Source organism: Protopterus annectens, chromosome 1.part0 (assembly GCF_019279795.1).
Source record: "Protopterus annectens isolate FY-2018-M chromosome 1.part0, PAN1.0, whole genome shotgun sequence".
Classification (NCBI taxonomy): Eukaryota; Metazoa; Chordata; order Ceratodontiformes; family Protopteridae; genus Protopterus; species Protopterus annectens.
The window spans coordinates 125,270,949-125,289,433 of record NC_056725.1 but is presented as its reverse complement, the minus strand read 5'-3'; the positions used below and the strand labels follow the sequence as shown (position 1 = coordinate 125,289,433).

The 18,485-nt window shown below is 35.3% G+C and overlaps 1 protein-coding gene across 1 annotated transcript in view; it reads left to right on the top strand.

Moving 5' to 3' along the window:
- LOC122793396 (nesprin-1-like) overlaps window positions 1-18,485 on the top strand; it is an 876,647-nt gene that overhangs the window by 736,811 nt on the left and 121,351 nt on the right. Inside the window, exon 37 of the mRNA XM_044061803.1 lies at window positions 1,913-2,066. Within this exon, the coding sequence (XP_043917738.1) occupies window positions 1,913-2,066 (154 nt within the window). The remainder of the gene's footprint in view (window positions 1-1,912; window positions 2,067-18,485) is intronic.

Genomic DNA, 18,485 nt, shown 5'->3' with positions numbered 1-18,485 from the left:
TAACTCATTATAGCCAAGTGCACCTCCAGGTATTTCTGCAGTTACCTCCTACTCCACCTGTAGACATCAAATATTGCCTGTTCATATTTACATTAATAATTCCAAAACCATGCTATACACAAGTTATCAGAGTATTTTATCTTGAAGCATATATGATAGCGAACACAACTGTACTGATACCTGACCTCTGTCAATAAGTATTTGTTAGAACTGTAAGGTGATTACTTCATTTTTCAAAGGCTGTAGGCACATCCAGTGGGAGTTAAAGGTACACACTCAAAAGAGCTGTACCGGAGGGAATGAGTTAAGAAAATCTTCTGGGGAATATTGTGCTGTGCCCCAATGAATGGTGTTTGCAGAGAGGGAGTCATGAGGAAACTTTCCTATAAGAAGGTCAGCTTGTTTAGGAAAGGGATTGGGGGAATATTAGAGAATAATTTGTTTTCTTCAGAAATTGCTTTTGTGCCTTCAGAAAGACTTCTTGGATAGGTTAAGTAAGCTACAATGGAGGCTCATTTCTGAGTTGTGAGGGGTTGTTTCCATTCTTGTAGAGTGTGGAGATGCTTAAGTTCAGTGGCTAGCCATTCAGTTTTAGTGGGTTTATAAAACATGTGGGTTAGATTATAAAGCCTGTGGATAAGTGAAAATGATATCCACTTATTTCAAGAATTTCATTGTCTGAAAATTAAGCTAACAGATTGTCAGCATATAAAATCATGTCTTATTTCATTCATATTCTGACTAGCAGATGTTACATGATTGGCTAAAACTGGACTTGATTGGCAAGAAAATACCCAAGGATTAAATAATACAGTGTGCAAGAGTAAGTAATGACACATAATGCACAGCAGATGGCTGTGTAATTTCAGGGGCTACTTTTGTAGGGAGTATCTTGCCTTACAAAAATGCATATCATTTAATACATTCGGCCTTCTTTTCCAAGTCCATTTACAGAGGCTTATTTTACTTATATTCATTTCAGGCATGTATATCAGCCAATACAGAACTCAATAGTTTTGATAAATGAATGCAGGCAAACAGTGAAAATATTAATGTAAAAAAAAAATTGAACTTAAATTTGAGGCAGTTACATTCTGCCATCCCCACACACAAAATGGTTTATTGCACCAGGCATGAATTGCTGTGTTTGTATGACCTTATTTCTACTGTTTAAATTGAATGAAGTTGAAAAATTAAAATAGATAATCTTATGGCCAAACAACATATATGTGTCACCTTAGAGTTATTTAGGTTTGACACTGCACATCGTATGAGCCCATGAAGTCCATGAAGTTTTCTTATTTATTATGTGGTATTAAATCTATCTTGACAAGTTCAAGAAATAAGAAAGCAGTCCCTCCACAGTCAAATAAGGTACCTGATGAAATCCAGGAAACAAAACTGGGATCTCAGAACTGCACAACTGAAAGTGTGGATAAAGGCAGTTTATAGTAGGTCCACGATGGCAGTACACTCTGAGTATTCTTATTACACTGAGGTACAGTGATTAAAAAAGTTAACAAGTAGCTGGGGTGTAGCAGTTGCAGGGAACCAAAGCTCCCTGCAAAAAAGAGTGTACTTAAAAGTTTTGGAATTTACTGGTATACTTTTGGCATTGCTATTTGTGTGTGTGTGTGTGTGTGTGTGTGTGTGTGTGTGTGTGTGTGTGTGTGTGTGTGTGTGTGTGTGTGTGTGTGTGTGTGTGTGTGTTTGTGAACAAGTTAATAGATAAGAATTTAGCTTTGTGTGTGTGTGTTTGTGAACAAGTAAACAAGTAAACAAATAATAATTCAGCAGATTTTCTTTAAACACAATGTGAGACAATGTCTTGTACACTACGTAGTCAGCAATAAATCTGTGTAACTTCCAAATCAAACTAAAGTCTATTTCATTGTATTGTATTTCTTTGTAGGGTCAGTTTCCTCCAGTCTGTGATAACTGATCATCATAAACTTGAAGAACAAGTTCTTAAAGTTTCAAACTGGGTTGAACAGCTGCTTCATGACATACAGACAACTTCTGAAGTGAATACATCTGACCTAACATCCACATCAAGACACTTAAAGGTGATGCTTTCCAAAATTATGCCAAGCACAGTATACTCAGGACTTGCAGGGAAGAGTGATTCTTAAAATCTTTTTCAGGTGTTATAAAATATAAATATTACTGACTGACTTTTATACATCCTGCCAATTTGTAATCATAGTCCCATGCCTCAGATCTGCAAAGATGATATCACAGAAAACCAGAAACTAATGGGTGATATCTTCTTCCTGCAATTTGTGTGCTATAGATGGATTGCTCTGAGAATGAAATATGAGCTGCACTTTGGTTTTCTAGATTTCGTAAGGAAATGCATGAAAAATTAACAAATTAAACACAAGAGAAAATTACTTTTGCTACTAAGATTAACAGTTGTGTGAGAGTGGAAAGTAATCATATTTTGCAATATTTTTTATACATTCAGAAAATCCTGAATAAACTCACTTGTCAGAGGTATAAATGACAGAAATTTGTTTGCATTCTACTCCCAAAGTCATCCAGGTCCAACTTACTTCCTTTTTTGCTTGCTTGTCCCCTATCTAATAATGTACCCATCACAATGATAATACCAGATATTTATGACTAGCCTACTCCACTTTTCTCTTTACCTTGGAAAAATGCTTGCAATGATGATATCTTGCCTTATGTATCCCAGAACAGCTGTGGCCTTTGTAGGAACCCAAATTTCAACCAAAGAAGTTGGTAAACAGCAAAATCGACCATGCTTCCCTTTCCACTGACTAAGGAAAGCTGGTTTCCAGGATTCCATGTACTTAATCTCTGATCTTTCCATGATTGTGTCTCTTGTACCTAAACCGTTCTTCAGATCTGTGCCACAGAAACCTCTATTTCATTGCCGTCAGACAAGCCAATTAAACATTGAACGTTTTACAGTTTTTAATTCCTGCAATTTCAGCAAATACCCAGAGATTCCATCTCTGCTCCCTTGGGCTGGGGTTATGCTGTAGTGGAAGATTTGAGCTATTGAATCAATGAAGAGCTGTGGGCTGTTATCAATGTGCCCTGTTATTTGGTTTATTAGGGATCTGTAAGGAAGTGTGGCCACTCATGGCATGTAGCCCACGTTCCATATGCTGCTGCTTGCTAAGATTCACACTGCAGTCTCCTTTTGTTCCACCAAGGAGGTGAAAAGGCAGTTTAGTAGTCCCCATCTATCCCTTGTAGTAGGAGACAAGGTGATCAAAAGTTCAGATCAACCTCTTCCATGCAGGCCTCTGTAATATGTAGGTGCTAATGTGTAATCTTGCAGTGCCCCAAACAGGAACTAGCCTTCTTTGTCATGTTATCACACCAGCCAAGTGTAAGATTTGAATAAAGAGGTTCATTTTGTTAAATACATTCATGTGATCAGATGCATTTATCAGATACTACCATAGTAATCAATGGCCAGTCATTATTTGTAATTTTAAAAAAATATACATTTCTTTAATTTTGAAATAAATCTCCAGAATAGCAGTTGGCAGTGAAGTAAGCTGCCAGTAAACCTGGTTAAATGGCATGCTTTGGGAGTATCAATAAATCTGTTTTCTTTGACTTTTAGTTTTGCTGTAGCTTTTCAGTGTCACATCACTAAAATTTTTGAACTGTGTAAGCTAGGAACCTTTACATTTTATGGGTTGATTTATTGGTTTGACTGAGTAGAAAAGTGGTTTAGCAAATATTGTTTCACTGTATTTTGTTGACCTTACTACAAAATGATACCAAAGATCACAAGTAAAGACACTCCAAATAACTAATTGCCCATGTAGTATTTCCACATATGAAATATCTTTGTCTGTGGGTTTCACCCAGTGCAGTAGCAGACATGAGACACCCCCTACTCCACTTTTTTCATGTCAGGTAACCCTAATGGTACCCCTGAGCCTAACCCTAACTTTGCATATTACTTTACAAAAAAACTTTCCCCAAACAGCACCACTAAAAAGTACACTCAGCCACAAATTCAAACATTACACACGTGCAGCAACCAACCCTAACCCACAAAAAGCACACACACAAAACACTAAAACTATCACCTTACTTAACCTAACCCCAAACCACAAACACATGCACAAACACTCTTAACCCACTTGCCTTCATACGTATATCTCATCAAAAGAATCAACTTCAGCAATTTGTGCAGACTGTGTAATTAGATGTTTGATGTAAAAATCACAGCAGTTAAATCAGTGGAAAAAAGCAGTCAAACAAATGAGTTTTCAACTGATCTAAATGCAATGATATACATATATATATATATATATGTATGTATATTCATTTAATATATATATATATATATATATATAGATAGATAGATACATATATTTATTTATAATATATATATATATATATATATATATATATATATATATATAGTGAAAGGAATGGTCTTTTACAATTTAAAAATGTAATTTATTCCAGCATTATTGAAATTGTTCAGTGCTTACCTTCTCTTAAACCTCACTCCTCCTGACTATTAAAGAATCATTTTCTTAGTTACAGCCACTTGCTAAATATATGTATAATGGTTGTAAATAATGAAAAATGTCAATATAGTTTATTTTATTTTCTATTAATGTATGCAAATATATGTCACTGTTTAAATGTGAGAATTTAGTAGAGGCACTAAAATACATATATATATATATATATATATATATATATATATATATATATAAATATATATTTTTTTTTTGGAGAGGGCTGCACCTTTGCCTCTATACCATTTTATTAATATAACCAACTCTAGGGTTGCACAACAGTGATGAAAGAGAAATGTCTTCCTTACCAATAATTTTCATTGAGTCATGATATTAGTGAGTATAATTGGTTTTAGTGAGTAAGCGAGTATATGTCTGCCTATGTGTTCATGTGTGTGTGCTTGTGTGTATGTGTGCACAGGTGTGCAAATTTCCAGCATCCTCTAAATAATGCAGAAAGCAAGGAAGTACAAGATGAATCTGTTTTACTGAGTAATTTAAAGCCTTTGACGTTGTAGACCATAACAAACTTTGGGAAATGTTTAGAGAAATGGGAATGTTGGGCCTCCTTATTTGCATGTTGAGCAATCTGACTGAGAACAAGCGGCAAAAATCTGAATCCCATATGAAATAACTGCCTGGTTTTAAGATTAGGGAAGGAGTACAACAAGGCTATGTATTGTGCCCCTATGTATTCAGTTTATATGCTGAATGTATCATCTTAAATTTAGGATTAGATGAATCAAGTGGAATACATGTCTGGGAGGAATATTAATAAACTCATCTATGTATATGATCTCAATTCAATGGTTGAATATGATGAAGACATGAAGAACCTCTTGATGAAGGTGAAAGTAGAAAGTGATAAAGCTGGTTTGTTGCTCAATATCAAATAAAGAATGAAACTATGTGCTCTAGTTCATCAGTTCTTTGCAAATAGATGTGGATGAAGTGGAGACAGAGGCAGATTTTGTTTTCCTTGGCTCAAAGATCTCTGAAGATTGTCATTGCAGGCATGAAATTCAAACATGTTTGCTTTTTGGAAAGAAAAGTATGGCAAATCTGGATAAGAATTTAAAGAGCAATTACATCATATTATCAGCAAAAATCTGTAGAGTTAAATTTATCGTTTCCCAGTAGTAGTGTAGCACTGTGAGATATGGGCTGCAGTGGTGCAGCAGTTAGTGTTGTTGCCTCACAGCAAGAGGTTCTCCGGTTTGATTCTCGACTGGAGCACCTTTTGTGAAGAGTCTGCATGTCCTCCCCACGGTTGAGTGAATTTAAAGACATGCAAGTAGGTGTAAGCGTGTGTGGGTCTGCCTTCTTTGAAGACTGGGCACCAGGCTGGCAACTCGACACTGTAAAATGTCACTGCCAATCATTAGCAGACTGGAGTTCCGCTGTGGCGACCCCTAACTGGGAAAAGCAGAAAGACTTCCCCGAGTATAGCACTGTGAGGGTTGGACTATAAGTAAGTAGTGTGCAGGAAGACTGATGATTTTGAGCTCTGCTGTCAGAGAATTTGTTTTTTTTAGACATGGACAAGAAGAAGATCTAAACAGTCAGTACTTAAAGAGGTAAAACCAGACCACTCACTGGAAGGCCTGACTATAAAACTAAAATGCAAGTGCTTTGTGTAATGCAAAGATAGGATTTGCTATAGAAGTTACTGATGCTGGCAAAGATTGAAGGTGAAAGAAAAACAGGGTGACAGAGGCTAATGTGATGGGCAGCATTACTGAAGGAATGAATAGGAATTAACAAGACCTTAAAGAACCAGTTCTTGACATATAGTCCTAGTGTGCTGAAATCCTTAAGGTCATTAACCGTTGGCTAAACAACATATATACACACACACACACACACACACACACATATATATATATATATATATATATATATATATATATATATATATATATATATATATATATGTGTGTGTGTGTGTATGTAAATGTGTATATCAAAGTAAACTTTATTGTCATACAGATCAACACAGAGGAAAAAGTGTGTATCACTGCATAAAATTTCATTACTCAGGTTCTTTCCATATGAATGACAGTTTACAGAAGGAAGATAGATTGAATTAATAAAAATTTTTAATTAAATTAAATAAAAATAAAAATAAAACAATAAGGGTACTTCTGTATTATTGCAACCACATTTGAAGTCTGTCTTCACAGGACAGTTTCAGCATGAACAGTACATTTTCTGGTCCCAAAGCATTCAAATCTATATTATAAAACATTTCAATACAAATATTACAAGCGGAGCAGTGAAAACTTGTTTTGTTGAAATGCTTCTTCAATGGATGTCCGTCAGCATTTCCATGGGAACCCACGGCCTGAAGGGTCATGGTGTACGCATTCATACATACCAGAAAAAAGACGAGGGGCACTTCCTGAAATGGGGTGGCTTGGCTGAAGGAGTTTCACTTATATGTGTGCACTTACAGTATTTGGAAATCTTGAAGTAGTTCACTTACAAAGTGAACAGAAGAACGTGTTTACTATCGACATGTGAGCAGTGATTACCTGCAAAATCATGGAAAGATGACACATATGACAGGCAGACACTATTTTACTCGTCTGAAAAAAGCAAGTCATTTGACACATTGCGGAGGCTTGGCTCACGGAGTTTCAGTTATGTATGTGCACTTAAAATGAAAGGATGATTTCTTAATATTACAGTAGTTCACGTACAAAGTGAAAAGAAGAACATGTTTTGTTTCTGCATACATTCTCTGAAGAGCAATGATTACCTGCAAAATTGCAGAGACTTGAAACGTGTGACAGGCGGGGCCTACTTTACTTTTATGAAGAGAACAAGTACATGACAACTTGATTTCCAAACCTTGCCGACCTGTATATATCACACATTCCGGCAGGAGAAGGGCTTGGAAATGAGCCATTTCTCCTGTTTGTAATGTGGTTGTGATAATATGTAAGTACCAAAATAAGATACAAAAAAAGTAAGTAAAGTAAAACAAATCTGAAAGCTCTATTTACATCAGAAACACAACAAGTACAATAGCAGGAATAGCATTAGCAGAAATATAAGGATATAGAAAAGACAGTAAGTACTATAATAAATAAGAGAGGTACACGTCAACTTACCCACCACCAATATATATATCATAAACTTACAATTTAGTTTTCTTAGTGCAGATAGAGATGTATGAAGTGAGCTAATTCAGAGAGTTTATGTAAACAATGACATATTGCACACAAATAATGTTTTACCCATGTAGTGGGTTAGGCTATGGGTTTGTTATTCAGGAGTCTGATAGCATGTTGGAAGAAGCTGTTATGGAATCTGGATGTCCTATGTCTAATGCTTCTGTAGTGCTTCCTTGTTGGCAGGAGTTTGAATAGTCCAAGAGCTGGATTGTGTGTATCCCTTTGAATATATGTCCTGTATGGATTGAAGTTTGGAGCCAATGATTTTGTGACCTGTTTAACAATCTTATCCAGTGCATTCTGATCAGCTTGAGAGCAATTTCCTTACCAGACAATGAAGTTGTTTGTCAGTACACTCTCAATCATGGCTTTGTAAAGGTGAGTAGGACCTGTGGGGGGACGTTAGCTCTACGAGCTCTCCTAAGGAAGTGAAGACATTGTTGGGCTCTCTTTATAAAGTAGGAAGTGACTGTACTCCAACTTAGGCCTTGTGAGGTATGCAGCGTTAGGAATTTGCTGATATTTACTCTTTCCAGTGCTGCACCATTGATGATGATAGGGGTATGTGTCTTTTTCTTCTTCCTAAAATCAATGATGATTTCCTTGGTTTTCCCAACATTTAGTGCTAAGTTGTTGTCATTGCACCAGTGATTGAGTTGGTTCACTTCTTCTCTGTATGCCCCTCGTCTTCCTTCTTGATAAGGCCGATTACTGTGGTGTCATCTGCAAATTTAATGATTCTGTTGACTGATGCATAGCTGTGCAGTCATTTGTTAGAATTGTCAAAAGAAGTGGATTGAGTACTCAGACTTGTGGGATCCCGATGTTTATGGTGGTACTGTTTGAGTGATGCCTTCCAGCTCGAACCATTTGTGGCCTTTTGGTTAGGAAGTTGAGGATCCAGTTGTATATTGTATTTTCCGTTACTCAGCTTAGACTGCAGTTGTTGTGCAGTAATCTTATTGAAGGTCGGGCTGAAGTCTATGAACAGTATGCATACGTAACAGTCCTTATATTCCAGGTGGTCCAAAATGTGACGAAGTGTTAAGGCTATGGCATCTGCAGTAGAACAATTTGGACTGTATGCAAATTGTAAAGGATCAAATGTAGCAGGCAGGAAGGATGTTATATGATTCTTGATACTTTTTTCAAAACACTTCATCACTACTGAGGTAAGTGCAATTGGCCAGTAATCATTTAACCCAGAGGGATGATGTCGGTGGTCTTAAAGCATTTTGGCACTTTTCCTGGATGAGAGCTGTATTGAAAATGTCTATGAAGACTGGTGCCAGCTGATCAGCACAGTTTTTAACTAGCTTCCCTGGGATGCTATTTGGAACAGCTGCTTTGCCCGGATGAACCCTTTGAATGTTCTTGGTGTACTTCTTCCAGGTTGAAGCACAGCATGTGCCATCTTCATTTGTGTGTAGTCTGTCTGGTGATATTCTGTTTGATTCCTTGAATCTGCTGAAGTAGATGTTAAGCGTGTTTAAAAAGATACACACACACACACACACACACACACACACACACACACAGATATATATATATATATATATATATATATATATATATATACACACACACACACACACACATATATATATATATATATATATATATATATATATATATATATACGTATACATAAACTTCTAACTTCATATGGTCAAAACCAGAAGATCAAAGTTTAGTAGAGATCGCCATACATTGTGTTTCAGGAAATTTGTCTCTTAACTGTAGTGCGGTCTCGGAGTTGGTATATTTAATTTGCAGGGGTGTAGCCCCCCTACATAAACATAATTTTTTTTTTTTAATGGGAGTTTTGAACTTTCAAAACATCGATGTTATGGTCTCACCCATATGAAGTTTGAAGTTCTGAAAGTTTGAGCTTTCAAAGTAGATCCATATATAGATATATGTATAAACGCGCACACACACACACACACACACACACACACATATATATATATATTATATATATATGCACACATGCACACACACAGACACACACACACACACACACACACACACACACACACACACACATACACACACACATTTCTATCATAATTATCAGTGAAAGAATCTTTGAAGATGTTGCATAACATATCTGGCACTTTGTTTCTAGTACTGATATTAATGTTTAGTATTTTATCCCCCTATTTTATGTTAGCTTCCCAAACAGTGCATAGTGCATTCTAGGCACAGACTGTCAAGTATAACCAGATTAGACCTTGTCTCGAAGCCTAGACAGAGGTATCCTCTAAATAATGCATACAAAACAGAATATAGCTGATATTTCCTGAAGCCATACAGAATATTTTAAATTTCCATTAATTTTGTAATGCTTTGTTTTACCCTTTCAGTTTGTTTTATGTCATTTTTCTAAAGCTGCAGATTGCAGTATTTTATTGAATAATGATCTAGATCTTTGAGGAATAAGGTGGTGTGACAGTTTCCCCTTGAGTCATTATAGGAGCATAGGATCATAGGAAGTTACTAGGCTATTGGCCCTGAGGCCCTTATAAGCCTAGCCAAGAGTTTAGCCCATGTTTAGACAAATCAGCAGCCGATTCCCCTGAAGTTTTTAAGTAGCTTCCCTGGGATGCTATTTGGATCAGCTGTTTGCCAGGATGAACCTTATGTAGGATATTGGCGTACTTCTTCCAGGTTGAGGCATAGAGATGCGGCATCTTCATTTGTGGGTGGTCTGGCCATTTCTTTGTTTTTTGGGCTTTTTTAAAAGTCTCATGATACTACATCTTCTGACATTAAATACAAGGGTCATTTCTAATGCACCATATATGCATGTTTTGTAGAACATCCTGGAAAACTTTGGCATCTTTTATTGAAGTAATTATGTGACCTACTTTGTAATCATCTGCATATGTGGCTGGGTCCATTTTCTGCTTTTATATCTAAGAACAGTTTAAAAAGAAGTCCCCACTGAGACCCTGTGGGACACCACTGGTATCCTCCATTAGGATGGGCAGGTAACCTGTAATCAAATGCAAATCCACACCCATCAGCCACAGTGTTAAAGCTCCATGCTAATAACCAGATTAAAAATGCCAAGTTCTAATCTTCATTGCTTTTATTACAAAATTTAGCACTTTCATCCATTTAACAGTTCAGAACTTCATCAGAAATGACAGTTACGAACTTGTGATTTTTATTAATTAATTAATTTATTTATTTGCTTATTTATTTATTTTTATGGGCAGGTAACCTGCTGTAATATTCTGTATTATACAATGTCTGGCCATTAACATTCAAAAACAAGCACCCTGATTGGTCAGCCCAACTAGCGTGCCCATTGTAAAGAAAGCATATAAGACCAAACCAAAACACGAATGAGTAGACCTAACCAAATGGGATTCACAAAGATGAAGAATAAGAACAAGAAGAGGAGGCAAAAGAACAGAGAGCTGACAAACACGCGACCACGCCAACTCCATGAGGTGACCGAAGAAACAACAGTTATGAATCTCTCTGATATGAACATGACTCCTCAGATCTCTTGCTCCTAGCCAAAGGACTGCATTTTATCCCTACTACTAGTGACTCTGCTGTTGATGCAGTAATGCACTTGAAATTATTTACTAGAAATTTGGAGTTTAAATTATTGTTTAAGGATGACACATATAAGGCACAGGTATGCAAACGCTGTAGTACTTTTATCCCTTCAAGAACACCTGTTATTGTTGCTTTCCACAATATTTGTGAAAAGGAAATTAGACATTTATTTGAAAAGGAAGAAAAAAGAAAAAGTATAATTTGACCATGGCTGAGAATAATTCATTACAAACATTGCAGAATAATACCAGTATTATTATTAAGCAGGCTGATAAGGGTGGTGCAATAGTCGTTATAAATAAAAGTGATTATTTGTAGAGCATATATGATTTTTTAAATGATAAGGTTTTTAAAATTATTGACAGCAAAAAATTGAGACAACCTTTAAAGTGATCAATTACAGTTCTGAAATGCAATTGCAAGATGACATTAATTATGATATATATATATATATATATATATATATATATATATATATATATATATATATATATATTTATTTATTAATTTTTTTTTAATGTACCTCACCCTATTACCCCAATTATTTCTGGACTCCTGAAGATACATAAAGATAGACCACACGCCCTGATGAGACCTATTGTCTCTGGAAGGGGATGGATAACAGAACCTCTTTCTTCATATTTAGATAATGTATTGAGTTCGTTATCAGACAAAGGTGACTTCCTCTGAAAGCTTCACTTTTGGTATGAGCATAACCAGGTATCTGACTATATATTAGCAATATTAGATATTAACTCGCTGTTTACTCTTTTTCCCAATACATATGACTTAGAGGCTGTAAGAGAGTTTCTGTGTTTGAATGCTGAGTTGAGTATGAGGAAAATTGAAACTATTTTCTTCTTTCTGGATTTAGTATTGAATAGTAATGTTTTTTTCTGTTTGAAAATTATATCTATCATCAGATATCAGGGGTTACAGTGGGTACTCTGGTGACAAATATTTACACTTACATTGCACTTGACCACTGGGAGAATAACCATTTTTTTCAATACCCCATATATATTTTTAATTTGGCAAGGAGATGTGAATACTTTATTAGATTTTCTAAATTACCTTGACTGCACAGCAGATTTTTTTAAATTAAATTGACTTATTCTGAGGATGAGATACATTTCTTGGATATTAAGATTTTAAGCAAGGTATTAGATTAGAGATGAGTATATATAAAAAAGACGTGCATGCTAACCGATTTCTACACAGAAGCAGCATGCACCCTAGTCATATTTTAAGGGAATAGTTAAAAGTTAATTGCTTAGAGTGAGTCATTTGAATACTGACTTTTGAGCATGTGAGTTGCAAATATCAGAGATGATGAGTGAGTTCAGAAGCAGACAATATGCAGCCAGGATGAAGGAGGTTTCATATGAAGTTATTTCAGAACAGGAATCTAGAGTGAAACCACACTTTATGCATTCAGATAATTTATCATCTGCCCACCATAATTCTGCAAACAGTAATGGTAATTCAGTTAGATACTTAACTAATTATATTAAAAGAACTGAAGGGGTTTTAAATATTATTAAAAATAATTTGGGGATTTTATGTGCGCAACGAGGTATGAATAAAATTATAGGCGAAAATCCAGTTCGTCTTTAAAAACTGATCTAGCTGAAACAGAGGCTATACTATCAGGAGCTGAAACCAATGAAAGGATTAACTTATACTAACAAAAAAGTACATTTCCCTGCTGCAACTGGTCATGTTGAAAACATATTGTAACTGATGTGAACTGTGTGCATCCAGTAACTGATACGTTATTTAAGTTTAGCTGTTATGCAAACTGTAACACCGAGAGAACTGCTTTGCTGTCATGATTAAACCATACTAATTGTTGGTAAATCTTCAGTATACCACACCCATGTCATCAGTTATTGCTATAATATTCCATCTCTAAACGATATAGGACGCCTATGATTTTTTGTATAACTTCTATTATCACTGTCTCCATGATTTTATATACTGCTGTGGTCAGCTGATAGGTGTAAAATTGTTAGATTAAAAAAGAAAAAAGTGCAGATAACTTTTTTTAATGCAAGAGTCCTTCTTTTTTACTTTCTTTAGTACTTTGGATTGTTCCTTCTGAGCACAGCATACCTAAGCTTGCAGAATGTTACAAGTTGTGGTACATCCCTTCTGCCCTTCTCAATTGGTACTACCATAGCCTGTCACCATTGATTAGGGATGTGTCTAGCTTTTCTTGCAACTAATGTTCACACTATCTCTGGGATCTTACCTCGCAAACAGCTGCACTGTTCCTTTACATTTTCATCTCCCAAGGTGATTTTAAGCAGGAAACATGGAATATATTTAATTACTGGCAAACATCACATAATGGTAACTCAAATTTAATGATATAGATTATTAAAGGTAGTATTTTCAAAGTTTTCCCCAAAATGCTAAGCATTGACTATATTTAATATGGTTAATATTTCTATCCTTGAAATTAAGTTTACAATTTAGTACAGAGCTGGCAAATTGACATCTGCTTTCCACAATTACTGAACAGTAGTGCAGTCTGTGCCTAGGTTGTGGTTGAAAAGGTTGTAAAAGATCAATCTACATATATGTTTATCGAATGATTAACTTTATAAAACCTTGTGTAGGAACCCTGTGTTACACTGATACACAGATTCCCTCCTGCCATTCTAGTGGTAAACATTTTACTGATCAAGTGCCAAAAATTTGAAACACAAAAATAATTTGTATACAGAGTTAGTATTTATTTGTTTATTTATTTATTAAGATATGTTAATATTTATAGACTTCCATTATAATAATTCTGCGTCTTTAAAATAATTTGAATGCAATAATATTATTATGCATATAATCCTCCGTTTGTGGAGGTTGCATTCAACTTAGGACTTGTTGCTAGAACGCGTGCTTGCAGAGTGTTGTCCCCTTTAAGGGTAAACTGATGACACACTCAGCAGCGACGCGGTTCAAGGTTTTGATAGTGCAGCTGCTGGTAAACAGTAGAGCAGCTATACCCACAATGAAAAAGGTTTTAATTTTTATAAGGGAATGACGAGCACATAGGAGTAAGTATAGGTTCAGTTATGTATACGCTGTTTGTGTTTTAAGAGTAGGTTGGTCCGACATCAAAGTAATACTTGTTTTACGCAGTTATACTGAGTGCCCTCTTACTATTTTGTTGTTCTTAACTACTATGGAAATGCTGTCGCATATATGATTGTTTTTATCTAGGGTTCTTTGTTTTATTCTGTGTTTGTGTTGATTCCACTTATATAAAGTTGGTATAAGTGGGATTGATGACTACAATTCAGTAACTATGAAGCGGCTAGCTTCAGCTTGAGTGCACTATTGACGAAATCAAGTGCCTAGTTATTTGAATGTTTGTGATGATTTTTTAACCAATAGGGTAAGGATATGTATTATAAATGTAACTGTTAGAGTACTCTATGTTGTATAACAGTCTGAAGAAGCCGCATGGCTAAAAAAGCGCCCACAAAAATTTACTGCTCCACATTGCTAGTGATTTTTTTCTTGGAGTTTTTGGAAGCCTTGTTTGTTGAAGTTACTTTGTGGAAGGTCTTCTTCCACTACATTAATTCGTTGGTGTTTATCAGTGAAGTGTTTTGTTAAGGCCGCTCGACACCAGCACAACTGCCGTTTTGCAATAATATTATTATTTATTTACACTGATTAACATGTAAATACATTGGTTACAATAATTGTGCTTTTAATTGGTATATGTTTTTGAGATCAAACATTTTTATTACAGATGCATCCAAGTAAAATCCTTTATTGTATGAAAAAGAAAATGTATGTACAAGTAGTATTGCCAAAGTACAACATTTAAAAATTGTGAAGCCAAGAATAAAACCTACAGTTGGCACCATGTATAGGAGTAGAACCTTGACTACTGCCCAAAGACATGGATTCAATTAGCAGCCCAAGAACTAGAAGAGAGAACCATAGAGGGTAGGACTTAGCAGACAATGTCAGCTTACTGTTCCGGTGGGGGGGGGGGGTGCAGTCCAGTTCACCGCAATGCTGATTGCTAGGTGAAGTGTGAATACAAGGTACTGTTTATGAACCACGGATATGCACTTGGTTCTGTCCAGCTACAGTAATGCAGTAGTCTTCCCGAGAAGAAGGGGTGAAAGCTTACATGTGAGCACTGAAGGAAAGAGACACATCACTCCCTCTCACAAGCCACCATGCATGTCATCTGCCATCAAGTGGAACTTAAACCACAAGCACCAAAACCCTAATGGCTGCATGGATGACAGCCTTTTGTTATCTGCTCTTACCTTTTTTTAAACAGCCTTATTGAATTATCACTTGCAACGTAGGCAAAATTACATTTATATAAAAGTGATCAAACCATAATAATAACTTCACATTTACATTATACATTGCATATTTTGTTATATATCGTAAATACAGGACCTTCTACTTCAATTCCTGCCTTCTCTTAAACCTCATTCGTCCTCCAAAACATTTTTGTGCATGTATTTTTCCCACAATTTCCATTTTTTGTATGTAGTTTACTGCAAGCATTTTCTAAAGATCCCATTTGCTATTTATCTCGGTTATAATATTTACTACTTCAAGTAAAGTTTGTTTATATTTTGATTTAAATTTTTTCAGTAAATGCTTTTTTGGCAGCCACCAGAATTAGACTTAAAAAGCCCTTATATGTTTAGGCAATTTACATCCTGTATCCCACCTCAAAAATATAATTTCCTTAGTTACACTCATTTGCTCACCCAGTATTGCCGGGAATTTTTAAAGTCTGTCAGCTCATTATACTCCCAAAACACATGTTCCTACCTCCTTTTTTTCCATTATCACCCATCCAAAATTTACTATCGACCTTAAAAAAAATTGTTTGGAGTCTGCTTAGAGTATAAAAGTATCTCTGCGTACACTTCCAGGCAGAAATCCTAAATCTTCTAGACCTTGTTGCATATTTGGGAGCCATGCATATGTCCTCCCATTTTTCTTTGTGAACTGCATATCTAATCTCTCTTCACAGTCTTTTCTGACCTTTTCTAATTGATTCTTATAGTTGCTGAGCAATATTTTATATGCTCTACTAATTATCCCTTTTTATAACAATAGCTTCTGTTCTAGATTCAATTAAAACCTCAACCAGTGTAGGTCTTTCATTTAGGATTCCCCTAGCCCTTTCTTTTTATCTATACTGTGAACTCAGTTGCTAGCCTGCAATCCAAATGTCTTCTTGGTCTTTTCCCATTCTATTATGTTTCCTTCTCTAATTATTTGTTCCCTGATATATTGGTTCCTTTGCTAGCTTTCTCCAGTGATTTTCTCTTACCTTAATGTGAACAAAATGGCTGATCATTCATGTGAGAGCTGATGATTGACAGGTGAGAGGCAAAAAAAAAACTGCTGAATTCAAGAAAGGAACTTATATGCTGCACTGTTTTTATAATGAATTATTGCCTTATCCTAGCATATAATATATGTTGTATTTTAAACAGTTGCTTTTTATATTTGGGATTAAGTTTGCTTGCAGTCTAATAAGATGCCTTGGTCTTTAATTGTGCTATTATAAGACAAATGCTAGATCAAAACTTTTGTTTAGTTATGCATTTGCTTCAGGGTAAATTTTTTGGTGTGAGCATTTCATTTGTATGTGGCTTATATTCCATCTTGATGTTATTACTTTTGATTAAACCTTAAGTAATTTGTTTTCTGTTTTTGCTTTCTGTTTTGTCTTTGGAATGGATTTATATAATTGTTAAGACTGTATCTATTTATACATTGATTGTGTTTGTTAACCAGGTAAATGAATTTAGTCAAGAAGCATTTTAGTTTACAACTCAGGTGAGAAGACATAGACACAAACAAAAATAAAACAATTCAGTGAAGATTATAGTACAATAATGACACAGAGAGAAACTATATGAATATAGATATATGCATATGTAAAGATAGTAGTATACAAAATATTTTAAATATGTAAAGAAGGCTTAGTTACCTGACGCAATACAATACATACATCAAAACAAATATGAGACAGATTATCAGCTTGATGTCTGTGTTCTTTTTTTTTTTTTTTTTTTTTTTTTTGAGATGCATTACCGTGAATCTGTGAAGCAAGATGATGTAAGCTTTTTCTTAAAGCTTGCAGTGTAATTCATGGAAGTGCTTTCATTTGGTACACAATAGTAAGTAATGGGCCAGTTTACACAAGGCTTACTATGAGCAAGCTATGGTGAATTGTGGTCTTTGCAGTTTAAGAGATTCAAGGTTTCTTAGGGAGTATGTGACATATTGAATGTTAAGCTTATTAGATAAGGAACTTAATAGATAACAGACAGAAGGAACACAAATAAAAACATACAAAGATAGTATAAAAAGACAAAAAAACTGCAGTACAGAGTTTGATCCCTGAACAATACAGCCCATGTACATGACAAAGAAATACTGTTCAAATAATTTTTACAGCATGACCTGTCAGCTTGACACCATTGATAATCTGGCTGTCTGCTCATCTTTCTGTCATTCTGTCAGTTACCAATAGATATCAACAATCAGTATTAAGAAAGAGCTACTTCAATTCTTTTAGCTTTATTCGATCTACAAAGCTTCCCCTTTCCTTTAGTCTGAACCAGATTCAGCCAGCTAGAACCAGGTTCTCTTCAGGTTCATGCTCTGGGAATACCTGATTTCAGAGCTTTTCACATGATTGAATAAGTCCTCGATATACAGGCTTCCTCAGTTTATTTTGCTAGGTTAAAAAAGTTGATCCTAACAAACAGTACACTCTTATGTTTAGGAAGCATGTGACTGTCTATTTCTGATTCCCCAAAGAAATCAAATAAAAATATCTCAGCATCCTTTCAGGATCCTAAAACATTTTAACATGAGGTAAAGGCTGATTTCAGGCTTTTAGCTCATGGGGAAAACAATACAGTTCTGTGTTTGTGAATTCTTTACAAAGAAGGCCAGTTAACTTCTCATGTTCACAAGTATCAGTAGAGTCATGAGTAAGTCTGTAAGTGAGCTGGATCTGAAAAACTTAAGGTCTAGCTGGAAAATAAACAAACTCAAAGGAAACATCATTTTTAACTCCCATGATCTTTCCAACTACCACCCTATCTATATACTCTCCCCTCTATCTAAAATCTTGGAAAAATGTGTTCACTCACAACTGCTTAAACACCTCTCAAATAATGATCTCCTATCC